This window comes from Antedon bifida, chromosome 11 (assembly GCF_963402885.1).
Source record: "Antedon bifida chromosome 11, ecAntBifi1.1, whole genome shotgun sequence".
NCBI lineage: Eukaryota > Metazoa > Echinodermata > Crinoidea > Comatulida > Antedonidae > Antedon > Antedon bifida.
Window position 1 is genome coordinate 8,854,214 of NC_136236.1, and position 22,803 is coordinate 8,877,016.

The window sequence follows — 22,803 nt, forward strand, 5'->3', positions numbered from 1 at the left end:
AATTATATTACACTTTGTTTGGAAGTGTTAATATCATGTATAATAATGATTACCTCCATGCAAACACTCGGTTGCAGTTGTCGTTTCTTTGGTTTGGCGCCACCAACTTCTGTGTTAAAACTCTGTTTTGTCCTACGATATATTTGAAGCTATTAAGTAATAAAAAAAGGTAAATTTTTGTTGACGTAGCCTTTTTTTCTTTATTAAAGACACCATTTTGATAATTTGGTATGTTAAGTTGGTAGGTATAGGTGCGTAGTGCAAGATACATTATGCAATGATATATCATAAGTAATACATATAATATAGATTCTAATTGACATAGTATGTATTTATATGCTACATGGTGAGCTATTCAACTATTATTGTTCTACCTTAATTGCGTGTGGTTTTTCATTATCACGCTTAATGTCTACGGCACCTAAACTGATTTTGTGATCTTTAAATCCAAAATCACTACGATTCCGGAACACTTGCGAAACATCACTAGCTGTTCCCGTCATTAATTCAAGAAATGCAACAACTAAAGTGTGATACACAGCCTCAGGAAGAAAGTCTGTTGGAGTCAGATAAATCGATACCATATGTGTGTCATCTTTTGTCACTTGTAGACTATTATTTGTATAAACTTTCATCCGACATGGCACCAAGAATTCACGGTTACCTTCTTCTTCCTGTTATTATAAAGAGTATTTTTAAACAATATTGATAAGAGGATACAATTTTTTCAGTTTATTGTTTAAGCCAGAGCTAAATGATTATCATGAATCAAAATAATGAGTAAGCTTCGTACATACCGTTTTTTTCTCAAAGAGTAACCGAAACACCCTCATCACTTCTATAAAGATGTCAAAATTATCTACGTCTTGATTTTGCCATAAATAACGCAATACCTTTTCCTCAAGAATACCTTCATCTTCAAGTCTTTTCCATCGCCTTTTCAATTCCATCTGTACTCAAATAAAAGTAACAATTTTAAATATTCATTTTCATTTCGAATAACAGTAATACTGATCACTTCTGCATTAATTTAACAAAAAATCGCGATTGTACAAAATACCAATCTAGAGTAGCCTCGATAGTTTCACTTTTCTACTTTCACGCCATATTTTTCGCACGCTAAATGTTCATTTTTTAAATTTACCATAACAAATTGACAAAATTGCCCTCTTTTCCAGTGGATCAAAACAAGCTAAAAATCCACCAGATCGTTTGAGCCCATGTCCAGCACGGATTGCAGCCCGTCCGCTATATCTTAAAGTAGACTGGATCCGCCGCTTAAAATATTTATTTGAGGATATTTTAAATTAATCTGATCATATTTTTAGTAATAATATAATTCTCTAACATACATCTTTAATATCTGGTGGAAATACTGTGATCACAGTTGTCAACATCTGTACCATCGTGTGAAGATTAGTTATTACGGTGTTCCTTAATTTCTCGTCTTTATTGGAATACATAATCTTTCCAATGTCATTCATATACGTTATGGCAACGATGATCGCTTCTTTTGAAATTCCACACTCAGTGCCAATTCTAGAAGCCTGTAATACAGAATTGAAATTAGTAAATATTAATAATATAACATTTTTTATAACAATAACATATACAATGATAGTTATAAATGTATACTCTACTACCTTGTTACAATTTTTAGTATGCTAGATTTATAATTAACGTTTGTAAATATTGTACAGGAAAATAAGAAAGCTCAAGTTAAACCGTTGGTAATAAATATTGTACTATTATGTCACAACGATTGCATCCATTAAATAATATTACTGTTTATATTTACAAATCCATCGTAATTGTTTTCTATTCTTACTTTATTCCAATCCACTCAGGCAGCTCATGCTTAACTTACAGTATATACTTCTCTCCAATTACTCTCACTTGTACTTCCCAATTTTGTTCTGGTTGTTTTACTTTATCGTTTTGATTTAGCTATTTTTTGCCTATTTTATTTGTATCTTCATTTTAATTAGGGGCTTCTCAATTTGCACGTTCACTATGACTGATACCATATGACGTCATTTTTACTGTTCTGTAGACGGGATTTAAAAGATTCATGTCTTATTAAGTTTAGTTTCGCCACTAAACAAAAAACGTTCCTTGTTCCAAGCTTGTGATGGCCATACTTGTACCATCTCACCTACATTACACGTAATTCATGTAAACATATACATCGCACGCTAGTTCGATGTTTGTAATAAACCAGCCGAATGGAGATTACAAAGTGTTTTATTTCATATTGAATCCCGTTAAGTTCAATAATAATTTAGTTAGTTCTCATATGCAGGCGCTTTGGGGTCCTTCATGTCAGGTTTGTGCGATTGCAATACATTAATGTTCGCAACTAAGCGTAACCGCGCCAATGTATTATACATTTATTTTAAAACGGCAAGCATAACAAGATTTATATCGTTTCGTATTGTTTAATGTCGTGGATTGTCGGAGACACATTTGCTATTAACGTAAAGCTTTGCTCTAAATAGTTATGTCAAATTTAAGGCCAGAATCGACTATTTTAGTGGTTTATTTTTAATATATGACTTTTGTGTAGTTCGGCCTTTATTCGATGACAATTAACCCCGAAAAAAGCAATAATAATAATCGCAATGTTAATTACCTAATATGGTTTAAATAAAACAACTGTTTCATGCAGTCAAATACATTGCTTTCTTCTAAATCAAATTACAGCGAATGTATCAAAACTGTTGTTTTGATCACTTTAAGTGAAATGTCATGGTTTCTTTCAGTTTTCATTTTATTTGTGGATTCTTATAATTTTGAATTACTGTACATACAATTAAATTACACTGATACGATACGTAGCTAGAGCCTCGATTTATATACCGCAATTCGGAAGTGTAAACATCGTTTTATATCGCACTTTTATTATACATTTAGAGCACAAATACTACTTTACCTCATTATAAGGAATGCACACTGTTGTTTTTCCAATGTCTTGCAATCTTTCCTGAAATTGAAGCCAGTTTATTGGAACTTCCTTCATTCCCATTGCCTGCATGTATTTACCAATGTTTCTCTTAAGTTTCTTTATATCTGCATGTGATTTCACAGTGTTGTCGACCATGTACATTTCACGATCTACATGCGCAGCATATTTCATTCCTTCCATTTTATCAAACATTTCGTTAAACATACCCTCAACCTTCAATTTAAAAAGGTATTAGCACAGTTATAGGTTTATAAAAATTGGATTGTATAAGTATAATGTAAATCTCTTCCATATCTCCTTCTTATTTTGAACATTTATTTAAACACTGATTTATTTATGTGATTCAATGAGTAATGCTGTTTCTGTGGAATTATACCATTCTTATGTCATGTGCATTTGCCATAATCGACGTGAATACATGCACGTGCCAGTATGTTGAATTAAATTCTGTGCTCTGACTAACTTGCAAGACTTACTTGCATTGCAAATAAGACATATTGTGGGAAAGGGAACGGGCTTTGGTTGACACAACTAAATTGGAAACCGTTTTAATAAGTGTGCGAAAGAGAGATTGTTTGGATGCCTTAAACAGAGGAATAGATTTATGACATATTTTAAGTCAAAATATTTTTGAGAATTGATAAGTAATAATAAGGAACCTTGGCACAATCCTTCTATCAAGTTATCTTTTGCAAAATAATTCAACAAATTAATAAGGTAGATCCAGCTCCACCCCAGCATTAAATAACATAGTGTAAATGAGATAAAATTAAAGAAAGATGTACAAATAATAAAATGCAAGTTAGCAAGGTAGACTTGCATCTATATAATACCCAAACAACCTGTGATACAATTGATGCAATTGCATTATAAACCTATTGACTTCCAATTAATTTGACTTTGTTTTAAATTACATTTTTTTGCCAAATAATTGTTTTTCCTATCCAATTTTTGGGTCAAAGTTAATAACTATTATGTGGCATTAACATTTAACAAAAAAACCCTTTTTTTCAGGGGGACAACATATCTTTAATTTATGTATGTTTGTGGGTTTTATTTCTTGAACTAAGCAGTATACATTTTGATTTCTTTGGATTAAGTGTAAGTTCATTAGATGTAAAACTTCTTGAAAGTATTAAACCAAGTTGTCATTCATTATTTAAAATGTATCATTTTTGTTATTCGTATGACTACAAAAGATACGGATATATCACTAGCAAATTTATTTATTATTGTATAGTTTACATAGGTCATGTATGAACAATAAAAACCAACAAAGAGGTCCTAAAAAGAACCCTTGATAAATAAATGTTATAGGACGAATGATTGTTGTATCTTATGTAGATAAATTGAAAACAATTACAATGCATACCGTGAAAACCATAATATTTCAGTTGTTAACAATGTATGATGGTTGATGTAATCAAATGCTTTGTTAAGTTCTAAAAAAACTCCAATGGAGTAATAATAATTGTTATCCATGAAAGAAATATTTTTGGTTGTTGATTAATTATGACAGACCCGATTTGCGATATCAAATCCATTTATGAAGGAACAACTTTTGAGATTTAAAAAAAAAGGTATAATTGATATTTGTATTTAATTTGATCATCTGCTTTAAATATCGGGATTACTTTGACGATTTTCATACACAGCCGGTAGATATAGATTGATTATACTGACAAAGGGGTGTGTTAATGTAATTCGGGTGGAATTGTATAACGTTGGCACTAACGTTACACTTACTGTTTGTCTTCCTTTATCTGCAGGGAGGACTAGGATATCTTTCCGAATGCACATAACGTCGTAATTTTGTTGTAATATTGTTTATCATTATTATCAAGTATTTACACCTTCTGCTATCTGTTTTTTTATTTTTTAATATTATGACAGCATCTATTGATACAATAATTAAATTGGATGATGAATAATTTATAAGCTAAATTAACATCATTGGCGTTCAGTATCATAACATGTTAGATTGTTCAGTTCATTAACACAAGACTGAATTACCTTTTTACGATTTCTCGATTTTCTCCATGATGGCAATTTGTCCATATGAGTAGCAACCAAACTGATGGGAGGTGACTCTATGGAAACCCTGCCATCAATTGAAATGGGGTTTCTTGAAGCATGTTGCGCCACAGTATGCTCATATACTGATCTTATCCAGAACATATTCATGTCTAAATTAGTCATTCCTAGTGGACCCTAAAATAAAATGTAGGTACAATTAAAAACAATGTAATGTAATATACTATATTAGTATATATTTTTTATGTAATAAAATATTTTGTTTACTAAGAGAAACAATTAATAATATTAATAATTGAAGTTTAAAATAATGTTGAACTTACAACTGCTGGATCTCGTGGATTAGCTGGTTCATCCAAGTTATCCAAAGCATTAAATGCAACACAGTACGATGCTGTATTTGTGAGGAAAAACTAAACAAAAAACAGATATAATGTGGTTATTATGATGGATAGTTATTTTCTATCGGAAGAGAGTCTTTTATTATAATTAGTGACATTTAGTAGGCCTAAGCTTACATTGTAGTAGGCATACTGCACATTGAAGCGAGTAGTATGTCGATACTAATGTTAAATCAGAACGCTACATGTTATATTCCTTTTTAATGAATAAAAGGAGGGAAATAATTACAGTTTAACACCGTTGCGTATATAAGAATGTGGACTGCAAGTTATTCGTAGTACATAATACTATTATTAAACAATGTTTTAAAGACATATTACAAATCAATTTACACGTGCGTGTCAAGAACATGGTGCAAGCCCTGGTTATTATAATAAAACACTACTCATAAATGTAATATTAATGTAACATTAGATAGATGTCTGGGCAACTCTATTGAGATAAAGCCATCTTCGCTTGTTTAACAAGTGGGGGGGGGGGGGGGGGGGGCGGAAACAATATACTGTAAATCGAGAAAAATATTATTAGAATATAATTGTTTTCAGATTATTCAAATGCAATATAGGCCCTACATACTAATACCACTACCACTACTACTACCAATGTCACTGCCACTTTCACTACCACCACACCAATACCACAAACACTATCACTACTACTACATTAATATATCTATGTAATTATCAGATCATATTCTGCCAATAAACAACATATTGATAGGCATACCCTATGCGTTATGTAGTAGTCCAATTGACCAGCGTAGTCCCATATGCTAGTTATTTCATTTGGAATATTCACAGAATCACCTCCAATTGGGTAGCTTCGGTTGTCCTCTATTAGAAAATAAAATAAAATAAAACTATTTATAGACTGCCGAATATCGACCATTTTGATCAAGTACTATTTTAAACAATCCAGACGCCTACCTTTACGTTTTTAACTTATACCTAAAATACAAACAACAACAACAACATGAGAGGCAGTATTGTCTGGCCATGTACTGTCAACATTGTATTTCATATTTACATAGTACATTATAATGTAATCAACGTCAAGCTAGTACTAGGGTCTAGCCTAGGCCTAGGCCTGTTAGTATTAGGATTGTTTGGTCGTTTGTGGACAAAATTAACACTAAAGTAGGTGTGTTTATAAAATCCATATAAATATAACATTTAATATAATATTATTAAAAAACAAATGTTAATGTTTTAATCAATGTGAATGAAATGTAGGCCTTGGCTAGAGGGCTACCTTTTATTTGATTCAAATGACAGGAATCTATTTTGATGTTATATAAAACAAATAATGAATGTTATATTTGTTTTATGGTACAAATAATGGCATTTGGTATATGATGAAAAGTTAAATATTAACTCGGCGTTGCCTCGTTGATATAAAACCTTTCATCATTCACCTCATGCCATTAGAGCCTATTGTATCATTACACTAATAAACATTCATTATTTGTATAATAGTTCCGTTTAAAAAATATGAAGGATAAATGATTTATTTCAATTGTTAAAAAGCTTTATATTATAATTTGTGTTGCGGTATTACATACCTAACTCCTTATCAACCCTTTGTTTTATTACATGTTCACGCATTTTCCTGGTTAGCTCGGCATCTGTACAAAAATAGCAATTGGTTAAAACAATATGTATACAAATAATTATGCTGGTTGGAGTTTATGGGAAACACTGAATTTCATTTAATCTGTATCAATGTGTAATAAAATTATTTTAAACATTACATATAACATCGTGCCTATTCCTGGTACATTCTTCGTAATTCCTCTAATAAGTATAGGTCTACAAAATTAAGATAGGCCACAACTCTAGAGTGAGAGTATAAAAAAACTCTACTTGTCAGTACTACAATCACAGATATTAATTCCACGTTTCGCTTGGCATCACATGACGGTAATTACACACATCTTACCGTCGTGTTCATCTTTAATCCTCTTCCATTTGCTCTTACTATTTGATTGAAACACAGTCCTTGTAACGATACCGTCTGTCGATTGTTCGTCGGGATTGAATCTATTTTAAAAACGTATGGTGAGGTAAAATGGTTAAATTAGTATTAGTATCTACATCAAATATATAATTAAAAATACAATGATAATTATTTCAATACTAAAATGTATATGTATACGTATATAATTTGCAATTAGTTACTTTTCTTTAAGCATGGCCTTGACACAGCTAGTCTTACCAGCACCTTCCTTCCCAAGAAACATACATCTCGAATTCACAACTGCAATTTTACCATCTTTAAGTTCATTTTTATATATTTTTATAGCCTGTTTACCCCTTGCAAATATTTCAGGAGGAACCAACAATTCTAATATTAAAATATAAAAAATACGCATAACATACTGTACATATATTCAAATTCATGGTTTTATGTAAACATTATGAATAACATTTGTTTCAGAATTCAAATATTTGTTGCTAACATTTTTGTTTTCATGTTAAAAACTTTAATATATTTTTAATGCTTACTGTCAAAATACTCTACAATCTTGATTTTTGTTATTTGTTCTATCTGCGTATTTTCTTCTAAAACAGATACTGCTGTTTTTCCTTCCTATAAACATAAAAGTGTTTTAAGTATTGCTAATAGTAGAAATATTTGTTTATAAACCGATTTAGAAATCAAAGGAACAAAATGTCTATGGAATCAGATATAAAATCCTAATTGTAGTAAGTGAGTGCAAACAATAAGCAAATAAAAATGAACATTTTTGTAGACACATCATAAGTCAATTCTAAATTAAGCATAGAGCTTCTAAGAAAATACCGTGCCGCAGTACAAAGTACACTATTTCATAGTAATTGCAAACCCCGTTTTGAAATTCAAATATTGATTTAAATGTATTCATCAAAAGGAAATCACAAACCCAAAATTGTATAATACATATGGAAAACATTCTAGTTAGTATACTTCTAAACACCTTGTACTTACAGACGTCTATAATGAAGCACGGTTCATATTTACACTAACTAACAAACAATTCCGTATTCAGTGGTATTTATTACAATATTGCAAATCAAGTATATTTACAACCATATACACAATACATTACTTTCTTCATGACTATTCCGATTTAAATGACATAAAGGGAGATACGAAAATTCACTACAGGAGTGTGTATGTTTATGTGGCCGTTTTATAAAAGGAATATTAAACGTAAAAAATATCAGTACCACATACCATGAATATTATTGGAATCTATACGAAAATTAGTATTGTGGTAAGGAGATGTTGAGCGTTATGCAAGATGCAATAATATGAGATAGTTGTAATTGAAAAAAGTATTATTCGTACTAGAATAAAAACGTTTGAAAATTCCGCGACCTGTTCTTCCCTTCATAATTCATTCGTGTCCTTATTGATTATTTGGATGCTATTGTTGTAAGTTACATCACACCAAAACATTACATTTTACAATGGGGTCAAAACCAGATAAAGGAACATAATTTCGTCGTCGTAAATGTAATATTGAATGACCAGTGACAGGACATCTCCCATCCTTCCAATGTGTAGCTCCGCGTACGCCCGATAATAATTAACTATCATTACCGTACACTATATACTAGTTAATTTAAACATAGTAAACAATCGGTGAATACTTTTTAAAAGCTAAATATCTCCAGATAAACTTAAAATTGAGTGCAGCCTTCTATACAAAATAACTGCGCCCTCAATGTGGTAATAACTCGGGCAATAATAAACTACGTCTCTTCAAAGGGAACTAATTCACGCAATAAAGTTATAGTATTTTTAAAAATGATTTTGCTTTCAACTGTATTTGAAATTAAGTTTAAAGTAACATTTAATGAAAGGCATTTTTGTACTAGTATAGTGTATATGCATGGCGCATGGGCGACGTAGTCAATTTGCTAGAATTTGGATTATATGTTTTTGAAGAAACAAAACAACTATCCTTCAAATGACTAATTATTCATGCTGTGTGATGTTTCAGTCCTATAAAGAAAATATGATCATGGAGTTTATACATACAGGTCATTGTAGCAAATAGTTATAGTTAGATTATGATAAATAATACACAAATAGATTGAAATAAAAGGTTTTGCTGGTGCATATGTTGTGGACGTAGACTGAATTATATCATTTGTCTGTGCATTCCTTTATTTTGAAATGTTAATGAAAGGTAAAGAAAAGAAAAAAGAAATCATAATTGTGTAGTTTAGGTTAATGTGAACATTGCTTTTTGTCATTATTCTAAATTCAAAAAATTTATAATGACATGATGTTCACATAAAACTATTTAAAAAATTAATAATGTTATTGCTCAATATACCAATCTAACAATAATTGTAGGATCTTGTTTAATTACTACTAAATGATTATTGCAGCAAGTAATTCTAAATAGCTCGATCAATTTTAATATGATATGAAATCAAGTGGATAAAATATGTTTCAGGCGCATATCATACGTACGTTAGTTGAAATCATATAAATTATCTCTAGACTTATATTACCTTATTTAGTGCTGTTACGGAGGCACCTTGCTTCGTGAGATAGTTTACTACTTCTAAGGTAGGTTCATTTGAACGCATGTATTCATGCAGCGGGGTGTTTCCGTCCTATAGAGAAATTATAATCATGAAGTTTATACAAACAGTTTATTGAAGCAAATAATTATAGTTAGGTAATGATAATAATACACAAAAATTGGAATAAAAATGTTTGCTGGTGCATATGCTGTGAACGTAGACCCAATTATATCAATTGTCTCTTATATTGTAATTTTAAAGAATCATAAAAGAAATCATAATCGTGTAGTTTATGCATCGAGGTTAACGTGAACACTGATTTCTGTCATGATTCTAAATTCAGCTCTTTTATAATGACATGTCCACATAAAACATAGTCAATATACCAATCTCACAATAACTGTAGGATCTTGTTTAAATACTACTAAATAATTATTGCAGCAAGTAATTCTAAATAGCTCCGTCCTATAGAGAAAACAAAATATTATGACGAAGTTTATTATTAAACATAAAAAATAACAGTTGCACATACCATGAATATATTGGAATCTATTCGAAAATTAGTATTGTGGAAAGGAGATGTCGAGTGTTATGCAAGATGCAATATGAGATAGTTAGGTTGTAATTGAAATTAGTATTCGTACTGGAACAGAATCGTTTGAACATTCCGCGGCGTGTTCCTCCAGCCATAATTCATTCGTATCCTTATTGATTATTTTGATTCCATTCTTGTAAGTGACATCACACCAAAACATTACATTTTTAAATGAGGTAAAACATAGATAAACATAATTTCGTCGACGTTAGGTGTAATCATATAACTTATCTGTAGCCATATATTACCTTATTTAGTGCTGTTACGGATGCACCTTGCTTCGTGAGATAGTCTATAACTTCTAAGATAGGTTCATTTGAACGCATGTATTCATGCAGCGGGGTGTTTCCGTCCTTTCAAGAAATTATAATCATGAAGTTTATACAAACAGTGTATTGCAGCAAATAATTATAGTTAGATAATGATAAACAATACACACAGAGAAATTTAAATAAAAAGTTTTTCTTGTGCATATCCTGTGAACGTAGACCGAATTATATCAATTGTCTCTTATATTGTAATTTTACAGAATTATAAAAGAAATCATAATCGTGTAGTTTATGCATACATGTTAACGTGAACATTGCTTTCTGTCATGATTCTAAATTCAGCTCTTTTATAATGACATGTCCACATAAAACATAGTCAATATACCAATCTCACAATAACTGTAGGATCTTGTTAAAATTCTACTAAATAATTATTGCAGCAAGTAATTCTAAATAACTTAATCAATTGTAATATGATATAAAATAAGTGGATAAGATATTGTTGCTGTGCAGATCATACGTACGTTATAGGTGTAATCTTATCTGTAACCCTATATTACCTTATTTAGTGCTGTTATTGAAGCACCTTGTTTCCTGAGATAGTTTACTACTTCTAAGGTAGGTTTATTTGAACGCATGTATTCATGCAGCGGGGTGTTTCCGTCCTATAAAGAAATTATACATACAGGTTATTTCAGAAAATCATTTTAGTTATGCAATGATAAATAATACACAAATAAATTAAAATAAAGGTTTTGCTGGCAGGTGCTTATGCTCTGAACGTAGACCGAATTATATCAATTGTCTGTGGATTCCCTAATTTTGCAATTTTACTGACAAAAGAAATCATAATCGTGTAGTTTATACATACAGATTAATGTGAACATTGATTCCAGTCATCATTCTAAATTCAACCATTTTATAATGACATGTCCACATAAAACATAGTTAAATTGATAATTCATTCAATAAAATATCTCTATCCCTATTACCTTATGCTATGTGATATGAAGATGTAATATTACATAATAATGAAGACGTACCTAAGGCAGCACTTAGTGCAGCACTGTGGCGCAGTGGTTAGAACATTGGACTTGCAATCAAGAGGTTGCCGGGTCAAGCCCGACCCGGTCACTGCGGTGTTGAGTCCTTGAGCAAGTTTCTCTATCCACATTATTCCTCCCCACAAAGGTGATAGAAATGGGTACCGGTATATTAAAAGTACTGGGAAGGTAAATCAGACTCGTTTGTGCGGGAGGAGTGACGTAGCCCCGCAAACATCCACACTTAGTGGAGCCTGGCCCAAACGCTAAGGAAATGGAGATGGGCACCAAGGCCGTTAGCATTAGCTTAGGTTTCGACTTTACTTACGTAGGGCACTTTTCTCTCAAGTTCATTATAAATCATACGTACTTATTTTATACAATAAAAAATTAAATTTAACAAAGGATTTGGATAATTAAAAAAATATATATTTTTATTTCCTATTTAGAGATTTAATCTCGGTACCACAAACGCTAGTGGTGTCCAACTGTATTTGCTTGCTGTAACCACTCTTGTACAGGTATAGAGTTAATGACAACACAACACTCGGGATATGAGGTGTGTTTGTGTGCCACCTGATAATTACATAATATTAGATCACGGGAATATATGCCCACTCTTATGTACTTTACCTTATTCTGTAATGTTTGAGATACACCAAGCTTAATAAGATTAGTCACTATTCCTAACGTAGGTTTAACATATCTACCACTTAGATGTATATGTAGAGCATTGCTTCCTTCCTAAAAAAATAAAAAATGTTATGTTTTTAATAAATACATATTTTTAAATCAAATTAATCAAAAGTCGCTAAATGTATTATTTATACCAAGAGAAGTTGCATCATGTTAATAATAATTAACATACAGTACATTACCTTTTTACGTTTGAAGGTAAAAAACGAAGCAAAACATAATAATTATCATTAAGCATACTGTTACCAGTATGTCATACTATTGCAATTTAAAGTTTTGTCAAATTACTTCTTTTGGTAATGTTGGTGATTCACCATTGGTTATCAGACAGTACAATATCTCTAATTTAACATCATCACGCTCCAGATAAATGTTTATCGGTGTGTATCCATTCTGTGAATAAATCATAAACATTAAATATAAGGATTCTTATTCTTATTGTTAGACACAACTGATAACATGGTTGATTGTTGTTGTTTTGTGGCTGATGCAATATGAATATTATAAGACATATATTGTGTTTACAAAACACTTCAGATACAGGAATACTCATACTTTTTACTCATACAATTATAAGGAATGGTAGGTCGTTTGTTTGTTTTATATTTATTGCTCATTCATCAATACTGTATTACAAATACATATAATAAAATGACAGGAGGAGGGCAAGATGATAACTCTATAAGCTCTAGAGCTTGTTGCCATAAGGACTCCAGACATAAAAAAACAACATACACCAACAATCTTAATTAACAAGTAAATCCTAATTAAATAAGTTGCAATGCAGAAGATGTGTTTAAGTGTATATTTGAAATGATTATGGTTTCCAATATCCATTAAAATATTATGTGACACATATCGTAAGCAACCACCTTTCTTACGTGTGGTGATCCTTTAAAAGAGATGGACGCTTACAAGAGGTGGTGGTTCTTTAAAAGTCGTGGTCACTAATTTAATTAAAGGGTTAGTGGTCGCTTAGGAGAGGTGATGGTCCTTTAAAAAGATGATAATCTAACAAGAAGTAAAGTCAATATATTTTAATTGATCTGTGTTATTTCCATCTTATTTTTTTTTTATCTAGTATATAAATTATCTCTATCCCTATTACCTTATGCTATGTGATATGAAGATATATTATTACATAATATTGAAGACGTACGTAAGACACTTTTCTATCAAGTTCATTATAAATCACACGTACTTATTTTATACAATAACACATTAAATTAAACAAACGATGCGGATAATTAAAAAAATATATATTTTCATTACCTATTTAGAGAGTGGTGTCCAACTGTATTTGCTTGCTGTAACCACACTTGTGCAGGTATAGAGTTATGAACAACACCATACTCGTGATCTGAGGTGTGTTTTAGTCCCACCCGATAATTACACAATGTTTGATCACGGGAATACAATGCCCACTTTTATGTACTTTACCTTATTGTGTAATGTTGGAGATACACCCAGCTTAATGAGACTAGTCACTATTGCTAACGTAGGTTTAACATATCTACCACTTAGATGTTCATGTAGAGCATTGTTTCCATCCTAAAAAAATAAAAAATGTTATATTTTTAATAAATAAATATTTTTGAATCAAATTAATCGAAAGTCACTAAAATGTTTTATTTATACCAAGAGAAGTTGCATTATGTTTATAATAATTAACATATAGTACAATACTTTCTTGCGTTTGAAGGTAAAAAACGAAGCAAAACATAATAATTATCATTAAGCATACTATTACCAGTATGATATACTATTGCAATTTAACATTTTTGTCAAATTACCTCTTTTGGTAATGTTGGTGATTCACCATTGGTTATCAGACAGTACAATATCTCTAATTTAACATCATCACGCTCGAGATAAATATTTATCGGTGTGTATCCATTCTGTGAATAAATCATAAACATAAAATATAAGGATTCTTATTCTTATTGTTAGACACAACTGATAACATGATTGTTGTTGTTTTGTGGCTGATGCAATATGAATATTATAAGACATATTGTGTTTACAAAACACTTCAGATACAGGAATACTCATACTTTTTACTCATACAATTACAAGGAATGGCAGAACGTTTGTTTATTTTATATTTCTTGCTCATTCATCAATACTGTATTACAAATACATATAATAAAATGACAGGATGAGAGCAAGATTATAACTCTATAAGCTCTAGAACTTGTTTCCATAAGGACTCCCGACATAAAAAAACAACATACACCAGCAATCTTAATTAACTAGAAAATCCTAATTAAATCATAAGTTGCAATGCAGAAGATGTGTTTAAGTGTATACTTGAATTGATTATGGTTTCCAATGTCCTTTAAACTATTATGTGACACAATATCGTAAGCAACCACCTTTCATACTTGTGGTGATCCTTTAAAAGTGATGGACGCTTACAAGAGGTGGTGGTTCTTTAAAAGTGGTGGTCACTAAATTAATTAATATATATTTTAATTGATCTGTGTTATTTCAATCTTATTTATTTTTTTTATCTAGTATATAAATTATCTCTATCCCTATTACCTCATGCTATGTGATATGAAGATACATTATTATTACATAATATTGAAGATGTGCGTAAGACACTTTTCTCTCAAGTTCATTATAAATCACACGTACTTATTTTATACAATAACAAATTAAATTAAACAAAGGATGCGGATAATTAAAAAAATATATTTTCATTTTCTATTTAGAGATTTAATTTCGGTACAACGAATGTTAGTGGTGTCCAACTGTATTTGATTGCTGTAACCACTCTTGTGCAGGTATAGAGTTATGAACAACACCACACTCGTGATATGAGGTGTGTTTGAGTCCCACCCGATAATTACACAATGTTAGATCACGGGAATATATGCCCACTCTTATGTATTTTACCTTATTCTGTAATGTTGGAGATACACCAAGTTTAATAAGATTAGTCACTATTCCTAAAAAATGATTTTGTTTTCAACTGTATTTGAAATTAAGTTTAAAGTAACATTTAATGAAAGGCATTTTTGTACTAGTATAGTGTATATGCATGGCGCATGGGCGACGTAGTCAATTTGCTAGAATTTGGATTATATGTTTTTGAAGAAACAAAACAACTATCCTTCAAATGACTAATTATTCATGCTGTGTGATGTTTCAGTCCTATAAAGAAAATATGATCATGGAGTTTATACATACAGGTCATTGTAGCAAATAGTTATAGTTAGATTATGATAAATAATACACAAATAGATTGAAATAAAAGGTTTTGCTGGTGCATATGTTGTGGACGTAGACTGAATTATATCATTTGTCTGTGCATTCCTTTATTTTGAAATGTTAATGAAAGGTAAAGAAAAATCCAAGAAAAGAAAAAAGAAATCATAATTGTGTAGTTTAGGTTAATGTGAACATTGCTTTTTGTCATTATTCTAAATTCAAAACATTTATAATGACATGTTCACATAAAACTATTTAAAAAATTAATAATGTTATTGCTCAATATACCAATCTAACAATAATTGTAGGATCTTGTTTAATTACTACTAAATGATTATTGCAGCAAGTAATTCTAAATAGCTCAATCAATTTTAATATTATATGAAATCAAGTGGATAAAATATGTTTCAGGCGCATATCATACGTACGTTAGTTGAAATCATATAAATTATTTCTAGACTTATATTACCTTATTTAGTGCTGTTACGGAGGCACATTGCTTCGTGAGATAGTTTACTACTTCTAAGATAGGTTCATTTGAACGCATGTATTCATGCAGCGGGGTGTTTCCGTCCTATAGAGAAATTATAATCATGAAGTTTATACAAACAGTTTATTGAAGCAAATAATTATAGTTAGGTAATGATAATAATACACAAAAATTGGAATAAAAATGTTTGCTGGTGCATATGCTGTGAACGTAGACCCAATTATATCAATTGTCTCTTATATTGTAATTTTAAAGAATCATAAAAGAAATCATAATCGTGTAGTTTATGCATCGAGGTTAACGTGAACACTGATTTCTGTCATGATTCTAAATTCAGCTCTTTTATAATGACATGTCCACATAAAACATAGTCAATATACCAATCTCACAATAACTGTAGGATCTTGTTTAAATACTACTAAATAATTATTGCAGCAAGTAATTCTAAATAGCTCCGTCCTATAGAGAAAACAAAATATTATGACGAAGTTTATTATTAAACATAAAAAATAACAGTTGCACATACCATGAATATATTGGAATCTATTCGAAAATTAGTATTGTGGAAAGGAGATGTTGAGTGTTATGCAAGATGCAATATGAGATACGGTAGTTAGGTTGTAATTGAAATTAGTATTCGTACTGGAACAGAATCGTTTGAACATTCCGCGGCGTGTTCCTCCAGTCATAATTCATTCGTATCCTTATTGATTATTTTGATTCCATTATTGTAAGTGACATCATTCACACCAAAACATTACATTTTTAAATGAGGTAAAAAATAGATAAATAAACATAATTTCGTCGACGTTAGGTGTAATCATATAACTTATCTGTAGCCATATATTACCTTATTTAGTGCTGTTACGGATGCACCTTGCTTCGTGAGATAGTCTATAACTTCTAAGATAGGTTCATTTGAACGCATGTATTCATGCAGCGGGGTGTTTCCGTCCTTTAAAGAAATTATAATCATGAAGTTTATACAAACAGTGTATTGCAGCAAATAATTATAGTTAGATAATGATAAACAATACACACAAAGAAATTTAAATAAAAAGTTTTTCTTGTGCATATCCTGTGAACGTAGACCGAATTATATCAATTGTCTCTTATATTGTAATTTTACAGAATTATAAAAGAAATCATAATCGTGTAGTTTATGCATACATGTTAACGTGAACATTGCTTTCTGTCATGATTCTAAATTCAGCTCTTTTATAATGATATGTCCACATAAAACATAGTCAATATACCAATCTCAAAATAACTGTAGGATCTTGTTAAAATTCTACTAAATAATTATTGCAGCAAGTAATTCTAAATAACTTAATCAATTGTAATATGATATAAAATAAGTGGATAAGATATTGTTGCTGTGCAGATCATACGTACGTTATAGGTGTAATCTTATCTGTAACCCTATATTACCTTATTTAGTGCTGTTATTGAAGCACCTTGTTTCCTGAGATAGTTTCCCAGTGGGCACAGAACATAATTTCAACGTTGAATCAACGTTGAAACATAGTTGATTTGTTGAAATCATGTTGTCAGCGTATTTCAAACGTTGAATCAACGTTGAAATAACATTTTTTCCCTAACTATTTTTTTAACGTTTATTAATAAACATTGAATCAACGTTGAAATAACATTTTCTTTTCAATAAAATGTTTATGTTCATTTATCAATGTTAATCAAACGTTAAAATAACATTGTCTTTTTAACTAGTAATTTACGTTAATTTATAAATGTTGATTTAACGTTGAAATAACATCGTCTTACTAACAAATGTTTTATGTTAATTTATCAATGTTGATCCAACGTTGAAATAACATTGTTTTTCTAACAAATGTTTTACGTTAATTTATAAATGTTGATCTAACGTTGAAATAACATTGTATTTTTAACTAGAAATTTACGTTAATTTATCAATGTTGATCCAACGTTAAAATAACATTGTCCTTCTAACTAGTAATTTACGTTAATTTATCAATGTTGATTTAACGTTGATATAACATTGTCTTTCTAACTAGTAATTTACGTTAATTTATCAATGTTGATCCAACGTTGAAATAACATTGTATTTTTAACTAGTAATTTACGTTAATTTATCAATGTTGATCCAACGTTGAAATAACATTGTATTTTTAACTAGTAATTTACGTTAATTTATCAATGTTGATCCAACGTTGAAATAACATTGTCTTTCTAACTAGTAATTTACGTTAATTTATCAATGTTGATCCAACGTTGAAATAACGTTGTATTTTTAACTAGAAATTTACGTTAATTTATCAATGTTGATCCAACGTTGAAATAACATTGTCTTTCTAACTAGTAATTTACGTTAATTTATCAATGTTGATCCAACGTTGAAATAACATTGTATTTTTAACTAGAAATTTACGTTTTATTATCAATGTTGATCCAACGTTGAAATAACATCGTCCTTCTAACTAGTCATTTACGTTTTATTATCAATGTTGATCCAACGTTGAAATATCATTGTCTTTCTAACTAGTAATTTAAGTTAATTTATCAATGTTGATCCAACGTTGAAATAACATTGTCTTTCTAACTAGTAATTTAAGTTAATTTATCAATGTTGATCCAACGTTAAAATCACATTGTATTTTTAACTAGAAATTTACATTAATTTATCAATGTTGATCCAACGTTGAAATAACATTGTATTTTTAACAAGAAATTTACGTTAATTTATCAATGTTGATCCAACGTTGAAATAACATTGTATTTTAAACTAGTAATTTGCGTTAATTTATCAATGTTGATCCAACGTTGAAATAACATTGTATTTTTAACTATTAATTTACGTTAATTTATCAATGTTGATCCAACGTTGAAATAACATTGTATTTTGAACTAGAAATTTACGTTGATTTATTAATGTTGATCCAACGTTGAAATAACATTGTCTTTCTAACTAGTAATTTGCGTTAATTTATCAATGTTGATCCAACGTTGAAATAACATTGTATTTTTAACTAGTAATTTACGTTAATTTATCAATGTTGATCCAACGTTGAAATAACATTGTATTTTTAACTAGAAATTTACGTTAATTTTATTAATGTTGATCCAACGTTGAAATAACATTGTATTTTATACTAGAAATTTACGTTAATTTATCAATGTTGATCCAACGTTGAAATAACATTGTCTTTCTAACTAGTAATTTACGTTAATTTATCAATGTTGATCCAACGTTGAAATAACATTGTCTTTCTAACTAGTAATTTACTTTAATTTATCAATGTTGATCACGTTGAATACTAACATTGTATTTTTAACTAGAAATTTACGTTATTTTATCAATGTTGATCCAACGTTGAAATAACATTGTCTTTCTAACTAGTAATTTACGTTAATTTATCAATGTTGATCCAACGTTGAAATAACATTGTATTTCTAACTAGTAATTTTTTTCAAACAATTATTATGTTTGTTTTTCAATGTTATTCCAACGTTATTTTAATTGAAATCCAGTTGTCATTTTCAAATGAAATTGAAATTATGTTGTTTTTTCAAACTATTCAAATTATTATTATAAGTACGTTGCCATTGATGTTTCAACGTTAAATTAACATTAGATTTCAGTTGGCGTTTTTTTATCATCCTTTATTGTAAAACAATACATGTATGATGTAGCTTGATTATTGGTTATTTAGGAATTTTAGATTGGCAAATATTATTGTCTCTGTATAATACAAAAATGTTCTAGCTAGAAGTTGTGTTGAAAATCGAATGATCCTTTCATGCAAGATCAAATTTCATAAGATACGAGCTTGTCATTGGTTAGTTTCGTTTTGATCAAATTTTGAAACTGGTGTCAGTAATTTCAGTTACTTCAACGTAGGCTAGGCCTGGTGTGTAGAAAAAAAGGCTCATCATTGAAATTGTCAAATAAGTATGTTTTCAGGTAGGAAAACAATGTTTTTTATTTGTAATCTACTAATTTATAAGCTTAGAGCTTGACTATTTTACCCTTATCAACAGCTAGCCTCTAGTCTAGTAGGCCACACATGCATAGCTAGGCTATAGGACTAGGCCTAGGCCTAGAGGTAGGCTAGTAGGCTAGGCAGGCTGCCAAACTGCTGATGAACTGAATTCACTCACTAGGCCTAGTGGAAGCATTTAGTATCATGCCTGTCAAGGGCAAACATTTGCCTTGCCAAGGATAACTACAGTACTGTACTTATTATGGTTATAAAATGGTATGTATTAGGCCTTAGTTCTCAATTCAGAATTCTTTCTTTATTTATCCAAAAGTATACATACATATAACATTATATTATTAGTTGGCCTAGTTAGCTTATTGCTAGGCTGTCTACAGTAGCTGCTAATGCTATTATTAGTATTAATAGTATACAAACACATGCTAGCCTAGGACAGCTATTTGTTTAAACTCACTCGCTTTCTTTATTTCAGATTGTAGGCCTAGCTAAGGCCCTTAGGCCTATGCCTAGCTAGAGTACAAAATAATGAAGTACATGTATAATCTTTTCTATGTGAATCAAACGAGAAAAATCTAATGGATGATCAATATTTTTATATACAAAAGGTTGGTATTTATAGTTCTTATCTTTAATATTGAATAAATATTAATACAGTGTTGCAATATTATTTACATAAATTGAATTGATTGCATATTTTATGTGTAAGTGTGAAATGATGTTCTGAATTGAATTTTTGTTTATGTACAGTATGATTTTTGAACAATGTGTTAAAGATATAATTGAACTGAACAATTTTTTTTTTTTAATTTTGTTGAATATGCCGTCACTATAGAGTTGTTCACTTTGACCAAAAATTAGATTTTAAAAAATGCATTTGTACCTGAAAAATTTAAACAAACAATTGGTTTTTGGTTAAATATACTGTTTATTTTGTATTTTTGTTAAGTGAAATCTTTATTGTTGTTGTTTATTTTCTACGGCAAGTGAATATCTTTGTTAAAATTGCAAAATGGCAAGGTATTCAAAGTATGATTGTATTAATCTTCATTGTTCATGTTTTTTGGGGAAAATAAATCTTTCAATTAAAGATGTATTGTCCCTTGAAACACAAAAAAATGAAGGTCAAAATATTCTAAATTTAAATTGGCCATATAAAAAACTTTGACTGGAAGTCAAAGTTATTTTTTAAACAGAAAACGTCTGAATTTCAGTTAAATGGGTTTTTTTTCGACAAATTTTTGGTGATAGTTAATAACTATTATGATACTTCAAAATGACCCACCTTTTTTCGAAATCTTTTATTTTTTATTTTTTTGGAATTAGTCAAAGGGACAATACATCTTTAATTTTTTACTGTATTACTTTTGTTTAAAACTACAGTAACTTGATTGAATTTGTTTCAGGTTTGGAAAAATGATATTGCCACACTTTTGGAAAGCATAGGACAATGTCAACACAGGAATCGAGGCAACTGTTTATTGACTAATCGGAACAATGCAATTACAGTATTGTGTTATTGCCATTTCATTTGGACTTCTGCAACATTAGCACAAGGCACCTGTGACGTGTGTTGTATTTATTGTGTTTTACTGTAATCAGCCAATATTTATAGTTATTCAATCATGTTAGTTGGCAAACATATTACAAACTGGTTATTAGTATATTTTTTATACTTAACTTTGGTACCTGAGAACTGTCAGTGAGGATGTACATTATTTGATTGTTGCTTGGATTTTGCCTGATGATTTGATAACACCTGATTAAATGTTATTTTATGTTTTTATAGAAATTAAAGATTAGTAAGATATACAGTATTTATAAAATGTCTCTATTGATGGATTCTGCGACGTAACAGTGTACTTTACTACCAACTACTTTAAAACCGTTGATTCAAATTGGATATAGTAATTCAACAAATCAATTACCATTGAAAATATGCCAGATTTCAGCTTGATTTATTTTGGTTGTGTTACTATAAGCTGTTCTTCTATTAACTAAACCATTGCTATGTTAAATTATTGTTGATAATTTCTATGTTGAATCAACGGTAAAAATGTGTTTACACTAAATCAATGTTGATCTGTATACGTTGATTAAACGTTATTTTTTCTACAGTTTTTCAGCGTTATTTCAACGTTTGCGGATAATGTTGAATTAACTTTAATATTTCAACATTGAATCAACGTTGATAATTTCAACGTTAAATCTATGTTGAAATTTACGTTGATGCAAATTTTCATTTCAACTTAATTATTACGTTGTTTCAACATTAATAATTTCAACATTGAATCAACATTGATAATTTCAACGTTGACATTTTTGTTGAGGCAAACTTCATTTTCAACCATTTTTTAAACGTTATTTCAACGTTACTTATTTTAACGTTGTTTCAACGTTGATAATTTCTATGTTGATTCAACGTTGACATTTACGTTGAGGCAAACTTTCATTTTCAACCATTTTTTCAACGTTATTTCAACGTTACCTATTTTAACGTTGTTTCAACGTTGATAATTTCTATGTTAATTCAACGTTAACATTTACGTTGAGGCAAACTTTCATTTTCAACCATTTTTTCAACGTTATTTCAACG

General features: G+C 29.8%; 1 protein-coding gene and 1 long non-coding RNA gene across 3 annotated transcripts in view; one reads left to right on the forward strand and one right to left on the reverse strand.

Annotated features, from left to right (window-relative positions):
* The window catches only part of LOC144856257 (uncharacterized), a 166,300-nt gene extending 149,139 nt beyond the window's left edge, over window positions 1-17,161 (reverse strand). The window contains exons 1-20 of the mRNA XM_078714204.1: window positions 17,084-17,161; window positions 16,213-16,317; window positions 14,321-14,425; window positions 13,968-14,078; window positions 12,816-12,920; window positions 12,465-12,575; window positions 11,349-11,453; window positions 10,768-10,872; window positions 7,906-7,990; window positions 7,579-7,744; window positions 7,340-7,440; window positions 6,963-7,025; window positions 6,128-6,234; window positions 5,323-5,412; window positions 4,979-5,176; window positions 2,933-3,178; window positions 1,353-1,547; window positions 798-950; window positions 375-674; window positions 54-149 (exon numbers count right to left, since the gene is read on the reverse strand). Of these exons, the coding sequence (XP_078570330.1) occupies window positions 54-149; window positions 375-674; window positions 798-950; window positions 1,353-1,547; window positions 2,933-3,178; window positions 4,979-5,176; window positions 5,323-5,412; window positions 6,128-6,234; window positions 6,963-7,025; window positions 7,340-7,440; window positions 7,579-7,744; window positions 7,906-7,990; window positions 10,768-10,872; window positions 11,349-11,453; window positions 12,465-12,575; window positions 12,816-12,920; window positions 13,968-14,078; window positions 14,321-14,425; window positions 16,213-16,317; window positions 17,084-17,161 (2,625 nt within the window). The remainder of the gene's footprint in view (window positions 1-53; window positions 150-374; window positions 675-797; window positions 951-1,352; window positions 1,548-2,932; window positions 3,179-4,978; window positions 5,177-5,322; window positions 5,413-6,127; window positions 6,235-6,962; window positions 7,026-7,339; window positions 7,441-7,578; window positions 7,745-7,905; window positions 7,991-10,767; window positions 10,873-11,348; window positions 11,454-12,464; window positions 12,576-12,815; window positions 12,921-13,967; window positions 14,079-14,320; window positions 14,426-16,212; window positions 16,318-17,083) is intronic.
* Window positions 17,162-20,082: 2,921 nt separating this feature from the next.
* LOC144856493 (uncharacterized) lies at window positions 20,083-22,024 on the forward strand. 2 transcript variants are annotated; one of them, XR_013614924.1, is made up of 3 exons: window positions 20,083-20,173; window positions 20,683-20,815; window positions 21,614-22,024. It is a non-coding gene; the product is annotated as an uncharacterized LOC144856493 (long non-coding RNA). The 2 variants fall into 2 exon arrangements; XR_013614925.1 differs by lacking the exon at window positions 20,083-20,173 and adding an exon at window positions 20,323-20,468.
* The last annotated feature ends 779 nt before the right edge of the window (window positions 22,025-22,803 follow it).